The sequence below is a fragment of the Amblyraja radiata genome, chromosome 6 (genome assembly GCF_010909765.2).
Source record: "Amblyraja radiata isolate CabotCenter1 chromosome 6, sAmbRad1.1.pri, whole genome shotgun sequence".
In the NCBI taxonomy this organism is placed as follows: Eukaryota; Metazoa; Chordata; class Chondrichthyes; order Rajiformes; family Rajidae; genus Amblyraja; species Amblyraja radiata.
Genome location: NC_045961.1, coordinates 93,189,597 through 93,205,908, shown reverse-complemented (window position 1 = coordinate 93,205,908; position 16,312 = coordinate 93,189,597). Strand labels below are relative to the sequence as shown.

General features: G+C 44.1%; 1 protein-coding gene across 3 annotated transcripts in view; it reads left to right on the top strand.

Moving 5' to 3' along the window:
• The first annotated feature begins 241 nt into the window (after nucleotides 1-241).
• Nucleotides 242-16,312, top strand: part of ube3a (ubiquitin protein ligase E3A) — a 54,485-nt gene continuing 38,414 nt past the window's right edge. Inside the window, exon 1 of one of the 3 annotated variants that reach the window (XM_033023251.1) lies at nucleotides 242-605. In XM_033023251.1, coding sequence (XP_032879142.1) covers nucleotides 553-605 — 53 coding nt within the window. In that variant the 5' untranslated portion in view covers nucleotides 242-552. The remainder of the gene's footprint in view (nucleotides 606-16,312) is intronic. The other 2 variants (XM_033023249.1, XM_033023250.1) reach the window with 2 other exon arrangements.

Here is a 16,312-nt window from a genome sequence, read left to right as displayed (position 1 = left end):
GGAGGAGTGAAGAGGAGGAGGAGGAGTGAAGAGGAGGAGGAGGAGTGAAGAGGAGGAGGAGGAGGGGAGAAGGAGGGAGTCAGCAGGAGGAGGAGTGAAGAGGAGGAGGAGGAGTGAAGGGGAGGAGGAGGAGGAGTGAAGAGGAGGAGGAGGAGTGAAGAGGGGGAGGAGGAGGAGGAGTGAAGGGGAGGAGGAGTGAAGAGGGGGAGGAGGAGTGAAGAGGGGGAGGAGGAGGAGGAGTGTCCCTTTAAGCGCCAGCACCAACTGGAACCTTCGCATCAAGATGGCGGAGCGGGGAGTCGAGGTGCGGCGGCGGCGGCGGCTGTAGCAGCAGCAGCAACAACAACAACAACAACAACGAGCCCCAGCGGCCCTGGCCTTGTAGCGGACAACCCTCCCTCGCCTGCTCCCTAACCCAGTGTAATAGAAGGAAGGAGGAGAGAGAGAGAGAGAGAGAGAGACGGAGCCGAGGCTGCTCTCGCCCCCACACACACACACCCCGCCTCCTCCAGCGCTGCCCCGCTCTCCTCTCCCCACCCCACCCACTCTCGTATGAATTCCGCCGAAGGCAACTCGGAGTGTGCGCCAGCGGAGGCCAACGCAAGGTCGGTGTCGGAGTCTACTCCAGGCCGCAGGCCTCTTCTTTTCCACCGTCCCCCCCGGGTGTGGAGGGAGACATGAGGCCTACTCTGCCTCAACCCCTAAACCCTTCTCCTGCTCCTCCTACCCTGGCCTACTCTACCCTGCTTCTGGCCTACCCGGCCCTACCTTACCCTACCCTTTAGCTATCTGGCCTGCTCCTACCCTGCCCTACTCTATTCTACCCCTCCCCTCCCCCTGGCCTGCTCGTACCGTGTTCCTGGCCTACCCTGCCTCCACCTTACCAGCCCCTGCCTCTGGCATGCTCCTACCCCAGGCCTACCCTGACCATGTCTGCTCCTACCGTGCTCCTGGCCCACCTTGCCCTGCCTCGCCCTTACCCTTCCCCCCTCCCCCGCCCTTACCCTCCCCCTGCCCTTCTCGCACCATGATCCTGCCCTTACCCTCCCCCTGCCCTTACCCTCCCCCTGCCCTCCTCGCAGCCTGCCCCTACACTCTGTACTCCTGCCCTTGTCCTACCCTACCCTTACCCTGGCCTGTTCCTACCCCTGGACTACTCTGCCTCCTCTACCTTACCCGCCTCAGCCCTTACCCTACCCTGGCACTGGCCTGCTCCTACTGTGCTCCTGCCTTGCCCCTACCCTTACCCTGTTCCTATCCCTGGACTACCCTGCCTCTACCTTACCCGCCTCAGCCCTTACCCCACCCTGTCCGTGGCCTGCCCCTACCCTGCCTCTACCTTATCTGCCCCAGACCCTACCCTGCTCCTACTGTGCTCCTGCCTAGCCCCTATCCTGGCCTACCCTACCATACCCTTCCCCTCCCTGGCCTACTCTTGCCCTGCTCCTGTCAACAGGACAGGTCAAAGGTTTCATTGCTCTACTCTGCTCCTCGTCACTTGTTAAAGTGCCTTAATGTAATTGCTGGTTGGCAAGCTTTATTGATTTTAATTTTGGTCGGTGTGTCAAACCAGACTTCAGTGTTAGAAAAAATAAAGCAGGCGTTGTCGGAATAAAGGGACACAAAGTGCTGGACACAAATGCAGTTCGGACAGCTTCTCAGGGGGCCATGGATAGGTGATGTCCTGGGTCGGGACCCACCTTAAGAAGACCTGACCTGAAAAGTTACCTAGCCATGTCCTCCAGAGATGCTGCCTGACCCACTGAGGTACACCAGCACTTTATCCTTTTTTTGTCAACCAACATTTGCAGTTCCTTTTTCTATATTTAGACTGCTGAGGGAGCTCAGTTGGTCAGTCAGCATATGTGGAGGAAAATGGGCAGATGTCGTGTTGTGTCCCCTGTTCTTTTCTCTCCAAGGATGCTACCTGACCTGCTGAGTTTTTCCAGTGGTACACAAAAATGCTGGAGAAACTCAGCGGGTGCAGCAGCATCTATGGAGCGAAGGAAATAGGCGACGTTTCGGGCCGAAACCCTTCTTCAGACCTTCGCTCCATAGATGCAGCTGCACCCGCTGAGTTTCTCCAGCATTTTTGTGTACCTTCGATCTTCCAGCATCTGCAGTTCTTTCTTGAACACGAGTTCTTCCAGTGGTCTGTTTTCTGCTCAAGATTCCAGCCTCTTGTCTCTATTTAATTTTAGAAATTTTTGAGCTTAACTGTTTCCAAAATTTTTTAAAGGACGATTTGTATGCACACTTGTCTTTTGGCTGCAAACATAGAAACATAGAAAATAGGTGGAGGATTAGGCCATTCGACCCTTCGAGCCAGCACCGCCATTCAATATGATCATGGCTGATCATCCAAAATCAGTACCCTGTTCCGGCTTTTTCCCCCATCCCTTGATTCCCTTAGAACTAAATCTAGCTCTCTTGAAAACATCCAGTGAATTGGTGTCCACTGCCTTCTGTGGCAGAGAATTCCACAGATACACAACTCTCTAGGTAAAAAATATTTTCCTCGTCTCAGTCCTATCCCTTATTCTTAAACTGTGACCCCCTGGTTCTGGACACCCCCAACATCGGGAACATTTTTCCTGCATACCCTGTCCAATCCTCGAAGAATTTTATATGTTTCTACAAAATCTTCTCTCATGCTTCTAAATTCCACCGAATATAAGCCCAGTTGACTAATTCTTTCAAACTGGCGGATTGATAAAGAAGATCTTCATCTGCTGCTTGCTATAATTGATTGTACTTCAAAATGGGTAAATGTCACTAGGCAATGCAAAGGGCCACTGTATTTTGTCAGAGTCCACTTGTGTGGGTAGAGAGAGTGCCTAATATATTTTGGATATATATTAGACCAGTGATTCCCAATCAGGGGGGCCACAGAAAAAAATGGGGATTTAGGGGGCCACCATTTCAATGAAGGGGGCCACTTTTTTCCGCTAATAATGTCAGGGGGGGGGGGGGGGGGGGCGCAGAAAAATTAAAGAGCCCAAGGGGGCCATGAACTCAAAAAGGTTGGGAACCACTGTATTAGACAAATCTAATTTCCTCACCTTTTAACCATAATTGCACAAACTGATACCAACTTGCAAGACTCAAACAAATATATACATGGAATACCATGAAACAAGTAGCAGCTAACATTTTGCAAGGTGTTGCCATTTTAAAGAGATGAAACTACTGTAATTTGTAAATATGTAACTTGCGATTCATGGTATTCCATGTACATATTTTGTTTGCATTGTTTGAGTCGTGCAAGTTGGTATCAGTTTATCGTGTGTGATTATGGTTAAAGGATGAGGAAATGAGATTTGCCTAAATGGGTTATGGATTGTGAAGTGTATCATTGAACCTTGAGCTTTCTTTGAACTGTATATTTGGAGCCACAGGAATGAAAATTCAGGAAGTTATGCTAAACCTGGTGTCAGCTAAGTAAAGTATAAAGCACGTTGAATCGTAAGTTGCGTACATTTAAAAATTGAGAAATAAGAACATTAGTTAGCCACAGGTTTCATTGAGTATTTTCTCAGTAAGATCATGTTGATAAGATCATGAACTTTATTACTAGTTTTCCTGCCTGTTCTCCATTAATTCTTCATTCCGTAATGTTGAAAAATGGATTTCAGGCGTGAATATATTTAATGATTAAGTATCCTCAGCTTATTGGAGTTATAAGGATTATAAGGATTCATAGATCTCTGAGGGGAAAGCAAAAGTGAATCTCAGTTTAAAATTAATTGAAGGTTTTGGAGAGGCACCAGGAATTGGGTAGTCTGATGTGACTGGTGATCTCTTGGAGCAATGAAAGTCCCGAGTTCAATTCACAAATGTTTAACCTCGTAAAGGGTTTGGGAGAATATTTAGAGTGCTTTGAATGGCTGAAGGTTCAGTAACCAGAAGACCCAGACTTTGCCAAAAAAGAAAGATAACGAGCAGAAACCATTAAATAGTTAGAATTTAAAATGTCTTGTTGAAATGATTTTCAAAAAAGAATTGAATAAATATGTAAGCAAAAGAATTGTTGATACTAAAAAGAATTGGGAGTAAGATTAATTGGATTTTCCTAAAAAGAGTCAGCAGAGGCTTGAAGATGGAAGTCATTCTGATTGTAACATTCTACGATTATGAATTGCATTTTTAATTGAGAGTATTGTTTGTATGTAAGATGTGATGGGAGATCCAAATTTGATTTTTGTTTTTTTGGAAAACTGGATTTGATCAGAGTACATGTTTAAGAAGGAACTGCAGATGCTGGAAAATGGAACCAAGGATCCAAGCCGTCTTTCCAGGTGTGGCAGAGGCTTACCTGCACCTCCTCCAACCTCATCTATTGCATCCGCTGCTCTAGATGTCAGTTGCTCTACATCGGTGAGACCAAGCATAGGCTTGGCGATCACTTCACCGAACATATCCACTTGGTTCGCAATAACCAACCTGATGTCCCGGTGGCCCAGCACTTCAACCCCCTCTCCCTTTCTGAATCCGAACTTTCTGTCCTGGGTCTCCTCCATGGCCAGAGTGAGGACCACCGTAAATTGGAGGAGCAGCACCTCATATTTCGCTTGGGCAGTTTGCACCCCAGCGGTATAAACATTGACTTCTCTAATTTCAGGTAGTCCTTACTTTCTCCTCCCCTTCTCAGCTCGCCCCCCCCCCCCCCCCCCCCCCCCCCCACATCAGTCTGAAGAAGGGTTTTGACCCGAAATATTGCCTATTTCCTTCGCTCCATAGATGCTGCCTCACCCGCTGAGTTTCTCCAGCATTTTTGTCCAGCTTTGATCAGAGTATACCTGTAGTTGTGTCGAAAAATGACACTTGTCATTTGGTAATCTAGTCAGTACGACAAACTGCATTTTAGCGGCAACAGTTTTCTCTCCTCAAGAATGGCAAATGTTTCAGTCTTGCATAGAACTGCATGACTTTGTAAAGGCCACAGGTGTCTAAATGGCATCCTAAATATCAACTTGCTCCAAGTTACTTCAAGATTTGGTTAATCAATAATTTAAATAAAACTTTATTGATGAAAGCGGTTTGGTTTTAATGATCAAATGTGAGTATTGATTTGCCTCACTGAACCTGCTGCCACTTGTACAGTGGTGCAAAATTCTCATTGTGTGGAGGTTGTGAAATATTTTCAAATAATTGAATAAATTATTCAGTGCTTCACTTTGTTTAAAATTAAACTTTCACAATTTTCTTCCATATCATAAACAAATTATTTTCCCCAAAATGGAAACAATTCCCCTTTTGAAGAAGCATTAATAGGTCTGGACTGCCAACTTTCAAAAGTATTGGTAAATGCATTGTTACAGAATTTCAAATAGTCCTTCTGAAAATATAATTGCCATATTTGGTTGGACTGGGAGTTCTGATCGCAGGCACGTGTGGAGACAGAACCCGAATGCTAAAGCTGGGCACACCAAAGGTTAAATCACCATTAATCATTTCATGACTTAGCACTTTGTCGACATGACCGGAAGCTAAAATGGCTGCTGGTGTTGTGCCTAAATGGTAATTTCCCTCGATCAAAGTGTTAACCTCCTACTCTGACTTATCCATGTGCGTGCTGGAAAGTGTATATGTGATAAAAATTGAACTCTGGTAAACAAGCATTAGCCCATTCTTTGTGAAGTATTGGAAAGATACTGAAAAGATGAAATTAGGGATGATGTATGAAATCTTGAGATTTTGGTCAAAATACATGAATGTTCTGAGGCAAGGTCTTAAATATAATTGTGGAAAATAGGAATACATAACCTATGTAGTCTTGTAACAAAAACATAGCATAGTTCTAGTTTTTGGATATACAGTGAATTTGTTGTATCAAATTTTGAGTTGATATGTTGATGAATAATATATTTGGAGACAAGGTTAAAATGGATGTGACAAGATATCGAAAATGAAAGCTGAGAATTAAAGAACCACAGTTTTGAAGTAATTGAATATTAGTGAGCAGGTAATATAGATCGACTCTAATGTGCAGCTGGCTTCAATCTTGTCAGTATCACATTCTAAGAATGTTAAATATACCAGCAGTCCTAAGCAAATTCTTCATACAAATGGTACTCATGGTGTGCTAATTTGGTGGCTTCATTTCTAAGTGTGGTGTGCCATTGCTGAGCTGCAGTTAAAATGCAAGGTTTGAGCTTGGTTTGTTCCCAGAACCAAACACAATGTCTGAAGAAGGGTCTCGACCCGAAACGTCACCCATTCCTTCTCTCCAGAGATGCTGCCTGTCCCGCTGAGTTATTCCAGCTTTTTGTGCCTATCTTTTGTTTAAACCAGCATCTGCAGTTCCTTCTTGCACAATAAAATGTTAGTTTAGAGATACAGTGAGGAAACAGGCCCTTCGGCTTACAGCATTCGCACTGACCAGCGATCCCCTCAGATTAACGCTATCCTACACACACAATTTACACTTTTATCTGATATATCATATTTGAGGAAGGATGTGCTGGCATTGGAGAGGGTCCAGAGGAGGTTTACAAGAATGATCTCAGGGAAGATTGGGTTAAGATTCGATGAGCGCATGAAGGCTCATGGGCTCATGATCCCATACTTACTGGAGTTTAGAAGGATGAAGGCGATGAAGCCGAATAAAGTTATAAAAATAAGAAAAGTAGCTTTTTCAAAGGGAGAACTCATTGAAACTTACCGAATGGTGAAAGGCCTGGATAGAGTAGAAATGGAGAGAATGTTTCCACTTGTGGGAGAGTCTATGACCTGTGGCCATAGCCTCGGAATAAAAGAACACACCTTTACAAAGAAGAAGAAAATAAATGTCTTTAGTCAGAGGATGGTGAATCTATGGAATTAATTGCCACAGAAGGCTATGGAGGCCGGCAATGGATATTTTTAGATTCTTGATTAGTATGGGTGTTAGGGGTTGTGGGGTGAAGGCAGGAGAATAGTGTTGAGAGGGGAACATAGATCAGGCATGATTGAATGGCAGAGTACACTTGATGGGCCAAGTGGCCTAATTCTACTCCTATGACTTATGAACCTAGGTCAAATAAAAGGGGGACATATATAATTAATGGCATGATCCCATACAACATTAATGTACAGAGGGATCTTGGAGTCGAAGTCCATAACTCCCCAAAAGTGGCAACTTAGGTTGATAGAATTATGAAGGCAGCATATGGTATGCTTGCATTCAATGATCAAGGCATTGTGTATAAGAGTCATGGTGCAGTTCTGGTCACCCTATTAGTGATGGCTTTGGAAAGGGTGCAGATGGGGTTTACCAGAATGATGCCATGATGGAAAAATTAAATACTAGAGGGCATTATGGTGAGAGGGGCAAAGTTTAAATGTGATGTGCGTGGCAAGTTTTTTTTTAACGCAGAGGATGGTGAATGCCTGGAACCTGCTGCCGGGGGTGGTGGTTGAAGCAGATACGTTAGTGGCATTTAAAAGACTAGGAAAGGTTATGCATGGAATGGAGGAATATAGTTATGTGTAGTCAAGTGATTGTTTAGTTTAGAGATACAGCACGGAATGGGGCCCTTCGGCCCACCAAGTCCGCACCGACCAGCGATCCCCGCCCATTAACATCCTACACACACGAGGGACAATTTACATGTAATTAACCTACAAACCTGTACGTCTTTGGAATGTGGGAGGAAACGAAAGATCTCGGAGAAAACCCACGTGGTTCATGAGGAGAACGTACAGACAGTACCTGTGGTTATGAGCGAACCCGGGTCTCCAGTGCTGCAAACGTTGTAAAGCAGCAACTCTACCGCTGTGCCCCCATAAAATGGCCTAAAAAATTTCATGAAATGTGAATTATACCCCAAAATGTGTTAATTTATGTGATCTTTAATGGACATTCAAAATGCATACAATCCATGTCACTAATCTTTTCCCTCTCCCAAGGTTAGAATTAAGAGGTCCTGCTAATTCAATTGGTTCAAGGGTTCTTCCTAGTGTTGGTACAAACAACTGCAGATGCTGGTTTGCAAAAAGACACTGGAGTAAAGTGCTGGAGTAACTCAGTGGGTCAGGCATCATTTCTAGAGAACATGGATAGGTGATTTTCAGGTCAGGACTATTCTTCAGACAAAAAATCACCTATCCATGTTCTCCAGAGATGTTGCCTGACCTGCTGGGTGTTTTTTGTTCTATTTTTTGGGAAGGAAAATGAGCACCAGCAGCCTGGTTTCAAAAGTTTGTTCATAATCAAAAGAAACAACACTACTATTCATTTAGAAAGTTTATAATATGATAAATGGAACTTATACTATTGGAAATGCATTTGGAGCACAATTTCTATGTAATTTAGTGAACAGAGACGAGGAAACACTTTTTCACACAGAGTTGTGAATATTGGCGGTTTCTTTCGGCGACTGCCGGCATCATTGACTGATGTAGCAGGTCACCGAAAAATATGCAGCGGCATGATGACGTATGATGAGTGGTGTTTTTTCAAGTGTCGCAACATTTTTTTTGTCGCCGCTGGATTTTGAAATGTTTAAAAACTTTTTGCCGACACTGATATGACGCCGGCAGTCACCGAAAAAATCGGCAAGTGGGACAGGCCCTTAAGTCAAGGCAGAAGCAAGGCATCACTTGGCTTTTCACCCTATGTACAGTATTAGGGACCTAGGGACTTCTCTCTTCAGTGTTGCGCCAACCATGAATGCCTTCTGTCAGCTTCGGTTAATACGCATCCAGTCACAATGCCTTTGTGATGGTCTCTAAACGAGGTGTAAGCTGCCTGTTAAAGGCCTGTCCCACTTGGGCCGTCACTTACGCGACAGGCCAGTAGTGACGGTCCCGCGAGAGTCGCGCGCGTCATCATGCGCCCGCAGAGCTGTCTGGAGCACGTGACGTAATTTGAAGATGGACACAAAATGCAGGAGTAACTCAGCGGGACCGGCAGCATCTCTGGAGAGAAGGAATGGGTGATGTTTTGGGTCGAGACCCTTCTTCAGTCTGAAGAAGGAATGGGTGATGTTTCAGTCTGAAGAAGGGTCTTGACCCGAAACGTCACCCATTGCTTCTCTCCAGACCCGAAATGTCACCCATTGCTGCCGGTCCCGCTGAGTTACTCCTGCATTTTGTGTCTATCTTCAATCGTCTTGGCCCCGCTCTGGGAGTAGGAGTGGATCTGGATCCGCAACGGCCGTGAGCCCCAGGCTGAGTTCGACCATCGTTTGCCTGCTTCTGCTGCTGTTGGAGGTGAGACGTTGCGTCACGCCAGGGTCTTAGGCCTGTCCCACTTTGGCCGTCAGTTACGCGACAGGCCGGTGGCGCGCGAAGATTTCATGCAGGACGAAGTCCACACTCCACCACGCCACTCCATGCGCCCATCCCCGCGCTACCCACACGCGATAGCAGGTCACATAAATGGCGCGCGAAAGACAGCCAAGTGGGGCAGGCCCTTTACTGTTGCTAATCACCTACGAACCCTCTATTGAAGAGACAGTTGTGAGTCTGTGAAATTCTCTGCCTCAGAGGTCAGTGGAGGCCGGTTCTCTGGATACTTTCAAGAGAGAGCTAGATAGGGTAGAGAATATCAGGGGATATGGGGAGAAGGCAGGAATGGGGAACTTGTTGGGGATGATCAGCCATGGTCACATTGAATGGCGGTGCTGGCTCGAAGGGCCAAGTGGCCTACTCCTGCACCTACTGTCTATTGTAATACAGAAACTACTCTTTGTACCTCTTTCTGTAATGAGTATTACTTGCAGGAACATTAAAAGGTGTGGAATCATGTATTTGATGAGTATGCACTGTATCATAGTTTTGGGATTGGAAGTATATTATGACAAAATGTGTCCTTTATATTAGCCCATTAATACTTGTTTCAAACCCTGATCTTTATGGAGTTTGTACCTGTTGAATGGAAATGGTGATTTTTTGCAGTCTATTTTGGAATCTGATGAGCATGAAAACAAAAATTTGCTCAACCTGAATATTATGCAGGAGGCCCTGCTGAACATGACTGTCAAGTTAAGACAAGATTCGATCAGCTGCAAGTCTAAGGTCATATAGCCCATCAACATTCACAGTTGTGGTTCTTGTGCTGATTATAACCATTTGGCCGAGCTACATGAAGTGTTCTAAGAACCATACCAAGGAGTTGATTTCTTCAGGAATGAAAACTTTTAAAGAAAAACAAACATGGTTAAAATTTATCCTGTCACCAGCCTGTTCTGTGTAGAGTTTGAAGTTTTTGTTTGGTAGGGTGATCTTGTTTTCTTGCTGGCGTGTTTAATTTAGATTGCAGTGTTGGCATCATGAATATTAAAAATAGAAGAAATCTGGTGATATGTTCTATCACTTTCACAAACTTGACTAGGAGTCTGAGAGGTTCCAAATTAGTCTTGTAAAAGTTTTCTGCCTGGGATTCGAATTAAGTTTTGCAGAGTGTTGAAATACTTTCGATAGGGGCATGAAATTCATCAGGGCCATGGCCAGTAGTTCAGTATGGTCTGCCTGGTTGGACCCAGCATCCAAGAAAAAAAACACATTGTTATGGAAATTAATACATCTACATCAGCTTTTTTCTTAATTATCCATTTTGCTGACAATATTTTTTTTAAATGAATTGTATTTTTTTTAATGATCAACAGGAAGTACTATTAAAACTCAAGTTTTTTTTCTGATTAAAAAGCTTTGCTGCATAGATTATTGCTTTAAAAATATAAATTCAAAAATATAGTGTTATTTTTTGCACAAAACAACTATTAGCAGGTAATCAAACATATTAATTAAAATGGCAATAAATGCTAGAAATGTCTAAGATTTCCTCAAAATAACATGTAAACTTCAGTATAATTTCTCCATGTTTTGGCAGTTTGTTCTACGTTGGGAACCTTGAATGATATGCTGGTCTTGTTCAAAAATAAATGTGAAAAACAATGTAATCAAGAGTCAGAGAAACGAGGAACTGCAGATACGGGTTTATCAAAAAAGATATATTGAGGTCCATTGCAGGTCTGGGTGAATGAGGTCCAGACCTGCAGGAAAGACAAAGCTCGGGTCTGCTTTGACTTGACTTGACTTGACTTGCTGGTGCCAGCGCATGGTGGAAAGTGTAGAATGCAGTGCATGGAAAGAGAACTGTTGTGAGAGATGGTGGATTGAGTGTAGGTACCTGAATTCCTGGCTGGGCTCCAATGGAGAGGCCGGGAAACATAACTGGAAGCCATATGGTGCAAGATGGCTACACAGGCAGTGGCTGTGGTGGCGAGTACCGTGTCAGAACACGATCGCAGAGAACAGCAGGAACCACAGAGGGGGAGCAGTGAAAGAGGATCGCGCAGAACTTGCATTGGAGAGAAGAAAGCCTCAAAGTAGGCATACTTTGGAGAGATTTGAATTGAATCAAATACGTTTTATTAGCCAAGTATGTATACATACAAGGAATTGGTGCTTTGCTCGCACGTAACAACACGATATACAGTAAACAATTAAGAATAAAACATAATTTAAACACGTGAAGAATGAAATAAAATAACAGAGCAAGTATGTATACATACAAGGAATTGGTGCTTTGCTCGCAAGTAACAACAGTAAACATGTGAAGAATTAAATAAAAGCTGTTTTTATGTCTGGCTGTGGCAGCATTGACAATCCGGAGTCATCTTCCAGATTTCACAGTGGAGCAGTAAAATAGAGAAACAAGGAACTGCAGATGCCGGCTTACAAAAAAAGACAGTGCTGGAGTAATTCAGTGGGTTAGGCAGAACGTGGATATGTGAAGTTTCGGGTCGAGAATCTTCTTTAAACTACGTCGGGAAGCAAGTCAGGAGTGTTTAATTGTAACAATGACATTCTTTCTTGCTGCAGATTTACAGGCCCAATAAAACAAGTATATACTAATACAACAAATTAATTATACTAGGTAACCAGGCCAAAATAGTGCAAAACCAGAATACGTAGTGCAACCAAAAACGGCGATTGTAGATCGTTACTAAGGTAGGGTTGTGGTTAGGAGGTACTACCAGGATGGTGTGCAACTTTGATATATAACCATATAACAATTACAACACGGTAAACAGGCCATCTCGGCCCTTCAAGTCCGTGCCGAACACTTATTTTTCCCTAGTCCATCTACCTGCACTCAGACCATAACCCTCCATTCCTTTCCCGTCCATATACCTATCCAATTTATTTTTAAATGATAAAATCGAACCTGCCTCCACCACTTCCACTGGAAGCTCATTCCACACAGCTACCACTCTCTGAGTAAAGAAGTTCCCCCTCGTGTTACCCCTAAACCTCTGTCCCTTAATTCTCAAGTCATGTCCTCTTGTTTGAATCGTCCCTATTCTCAATGGGAAAAGCTTATCCACGTCAACTCTGTCTATCCCTCTCATCATTTTAAAGACCTCTATCAAGTCCCCCCTTAACCTTCTGCGCTCCAAAGAATAAAGACCTAACTTGTTCAACCTTTCTCTCTGTAACTTAGTTGCTGAGATCCAGGCAACATTCTAGTAAATCTCCTCTGTACTCTCTCTATTTTGTTGACATCCTTCCTATAATTAGGCGACCAAAATTGTACACCATACTCCAGAATTGGCCTCACCAATGCCTTGTACAATTTTAGCATTACATCCCAACTTCTACACTCAATGCTCTGATTTATGAAGGCCAGCACACCAAAAGCTTTCTTTACCACCCTATCTACATGAGATTCCACCTTCAGGGAACTATGCACAGTTATTCCTAGATCCCTCTGTTCAACTGCATTCCTCAATTCGTTACCATTTACCATATACGTCCTATTTTGATTTGTCCTGCCAAGATGTAGCACCTCGCACTTATCAGCATTAAACTCCATCTGCCATCTTTCAGCCCACTCTTCCAAATGGCCTAAATCTCTGTAGATTTTCCACAACACCGCATTATCCACAACCCCACCTATCTTAGTATCATCTGCATACTTACTAATCCAATTTACCACACCATCATCCAGTGCCTTGAGAGGTTGGTTATGATGCTTATCAACTCCTGCCTTAGTAAGGATTTCAACCCACTATAATTCACCTATCGCCAAAGCAGATCAACAGCGGATGTGATTTTGTTGGCTCTCCACGCTGCAATGGGCCACTTGGACAAAAAAAAAACAACCCAAGTCTGATCGTTGTTCATTGACTACAGCTCGGTCATTAAGGCATACATTCTTCCTCTTGGGCACCAATGTCCTTTTGATGCAGGTTGGGACCTCAGGCTTTAGTAGTGATTAAAAAAAAAACACCACACCACTAGAGTTTAAGAACGCAGCCGTTACAGATCTTAAGAGCAGAAGAAATCTATGAGCTGTTAGTAGACACAAAATGCTGAAAGTAACTCAGCGGGTCAGGCAGCATCTCAGGAGAAAAGGAATGGGTGACGTTTTGGGTCGAGACCCTTCTTCAGACTGATGTCAGTGGAGTGGGCGGGACAGAGATAGATTGCAGTTGGAGACAGTAAGACTGGTGGGAACACTGGGAAGGGGGAATTATAAGCTGTTGCATGTTTTAGAGCTTCATGGATAAAAATTAAAGCCTAAAGCATCAACCCATTTATGGAGATTAAACTTTTATTTGGTCAAAATCATGCAATTTTAGGAGTACTTCACATTTGCATGTGTTCCGCTGATCACATATGCAAGCACAGAGCCTGCAGTGTCAGCCTTGGTAAATTGAGTTTAAAATATCTGTTAAACATGAATCAAAAAAGGCTTTTGGCGCAGTATTAGCAAAAATGCACAAAGTTCAAGAAAAATCTGGGAACACAACTGGCATGAAAACTTCCTTAATTTTATTTTTTTTGCATAAAGTTGGCCTCCTGTGTTTTGGCAAAGATCTGAGGAAAATTCCTGGTTTATGAATAAGCCACAAAGGCAAAATACTGCAAACACAGGAAATTTGAAAAAAAATAGAAAATGTTGGAAATACTTGGTAGAAAATTAATAATTTGGAGTGATTACCTTTTATCAGAGTTGAAACAGTATGTCAAGATTCTGACAAAAGGTCAAAATGTGTAAAATGACGGTGGTTAAGATCCTAGTTTCCCCAACATTGTTCTTGGAGTTTATGGATTTCTCATGGTATACTGTGTTGCAGAGGCATGAGGTTTGAATATCGCAAGCGAGTGAGCATGGGATAGAGAAGTAGGGCTGGGAGTGCCCAATGGTTCATTCTGCATCTGTGGGTAGAGAAAAGCAAAGTCAACAGTGTTTTATTGTCGTATGTCCTGAAACGGAACAATGAAATTCTTCCTTGTAGCAGCACAACAGATATGTAAACATAGTACTGTGTGTGTGTGTGTCTCTCTCTCTCTCTCTCACTCTCACTCTCACACTCTCTCTCTCTCTCTCTCTCTCTCACTCTCTCACTCTCTCACTCTCTCACTCTCTCACTCTCAAACTAAAAACAAATGCCCCCCACATTATATAGTCCAGACATTACAGATAGCGCTATGGCCAAACGCTAGGGGTCACAGACTGTTCAGGAAAAGTCTCGTATAACAATGCGTCTTTGGCATTCTCTTTCTCGCAGTTTAGCTTTTGATTATTTTTCACGCAGTAGTAGAATTCTGGTTAAGCCTAGTGGTGAAAGGTTACCAGTGGGATTGCAATTACATTGGGATGGGCCTTGAGATTACAGAACGGTGGGTGGGCTCAAGGGGGAGAGAGGGAGGGGTAGAGAAGGGGAGACGATGGTGAGAGTGAGAGTATGGGGAGGGAGAGAGGAAGGGAATGGTGGGAGAAAAAAGGAGGAGAGAGTGAGGGTGGGCGGGAGGGAAAGGGGGAGAGGAAGGAGGGAGAGGGGGGCTTCCAAAATGGCTTCTACATCATCAACTGATGCTTAAAGCAAGAAGCAGCTGTTCAAACAGCAGTATACAAAGAGATGGCAATGAATGCACTGTCACGTAAGGTGCATAGAAGACATGTCAATTGGTAGCAAAGTTATGCATTCTTGTATTCTTACATGGGTATGACTGCACATAAAAAAACAAAAGTTCTTTCAGCAAAATGGCACCGTATAAAAATACTGATTTTCTCAGCAAAATACTGATTTTCAGGTACAGGTACTAGAATACTGAAATGCTCTGACAAAACCTGGCAGCTCTGCTAATAGCCTGATGGTTGTTGAGAAGAAGCTGCTGAACCTGGACGTTAGTTTTCAGGCTTCTATACTTTCTTCCCGATACCAGGTGTGAAATGAGAATGTGGCCAGGGTGATGTGGGTCTCTGATGCTGGCTGCCTTTTTGAGGCAGCAACTCTGGTAGATCCCTTCAACGGGGAGATCAATGCCCATGATGTGTTCACCACGTTTTTTAATTTTCGTTCCTGGGTGTTCAAGTTGCCGAACTAGGCCATGATGCAACCGGCCAATTTGTCCATGGTCAATTCGTCCCTTCCCACCTAAACCACCACCGCCCCTGGTACTTTCCCTTGCAACCGCAGAAAATGCTACACTTGTCGCTTTACCTCCTGTTGAGCTTCTGCTGTTGGAATAACTTAAGTCATGCACAGTGATTAAGATCCAAAGACTTTATTAGCATTACAGCATAGGTAACTTCATCTTAGCACAGAACTCAAAAGTGAGGGTGAAAGGGCAGAGATGATTTCTGTTAAACTAGTGGGCGTTGCTACAAAGTATGACTCGTAACATGAGTGACACTGATCTACACCTCCCCCCTCGACTCCATCCAAGGACCCAAGCAGTCCTTCCTGGTGAGGCAGAGGTTCACATGCACCTCCTTCAACCTCATTTATTGCATCCACTGTTCTAGGTGTTAACTGCTCTACATCGGTGAGACCAAGCTTGGCGATCGCTTCGCCCAACACCTCTGTTCAGTTCGCACTAACCAACCTGATCTCCCGGTGGTTAAGCACTTCAACTCCGCCTCCCATTCTGAATCCGACCTTTCTGTCCTGGGCCGCCTCCATGGCCAGAGTAAGTTCCACTGCAAATTGGAGGAGCAGCACCTCATATTTCGCTTGCGTAATTTATACCCCAGCAGTATGAACATTGACTTCTCCAGTTTCAGGTAGTCCTTGCTTTCTTCCTCCTTCCCCTTCCCAGCTCTCCCACAGCCCACTGTCTCCGCCTCTTCCTTTCTTCTTCCTGCCCCCCCACCCCCACATCAGTCTGAAGAAGGGTCTGGACCCGAAACGTCACCTATTCCTTCCCTCCACAGATGTTGCCTCACCCGCTGAGTTTCTCCAGCATTTTTGTTTACCTTTGATTTTTCCAGCATCTGCAGTTCTTTCTTAAACCAGTCAATAAGATCTCTACTGTACACCTGTAGAGGTTTAGGATAGTATTTATTGACATACCCAATCTCCTCAATCTT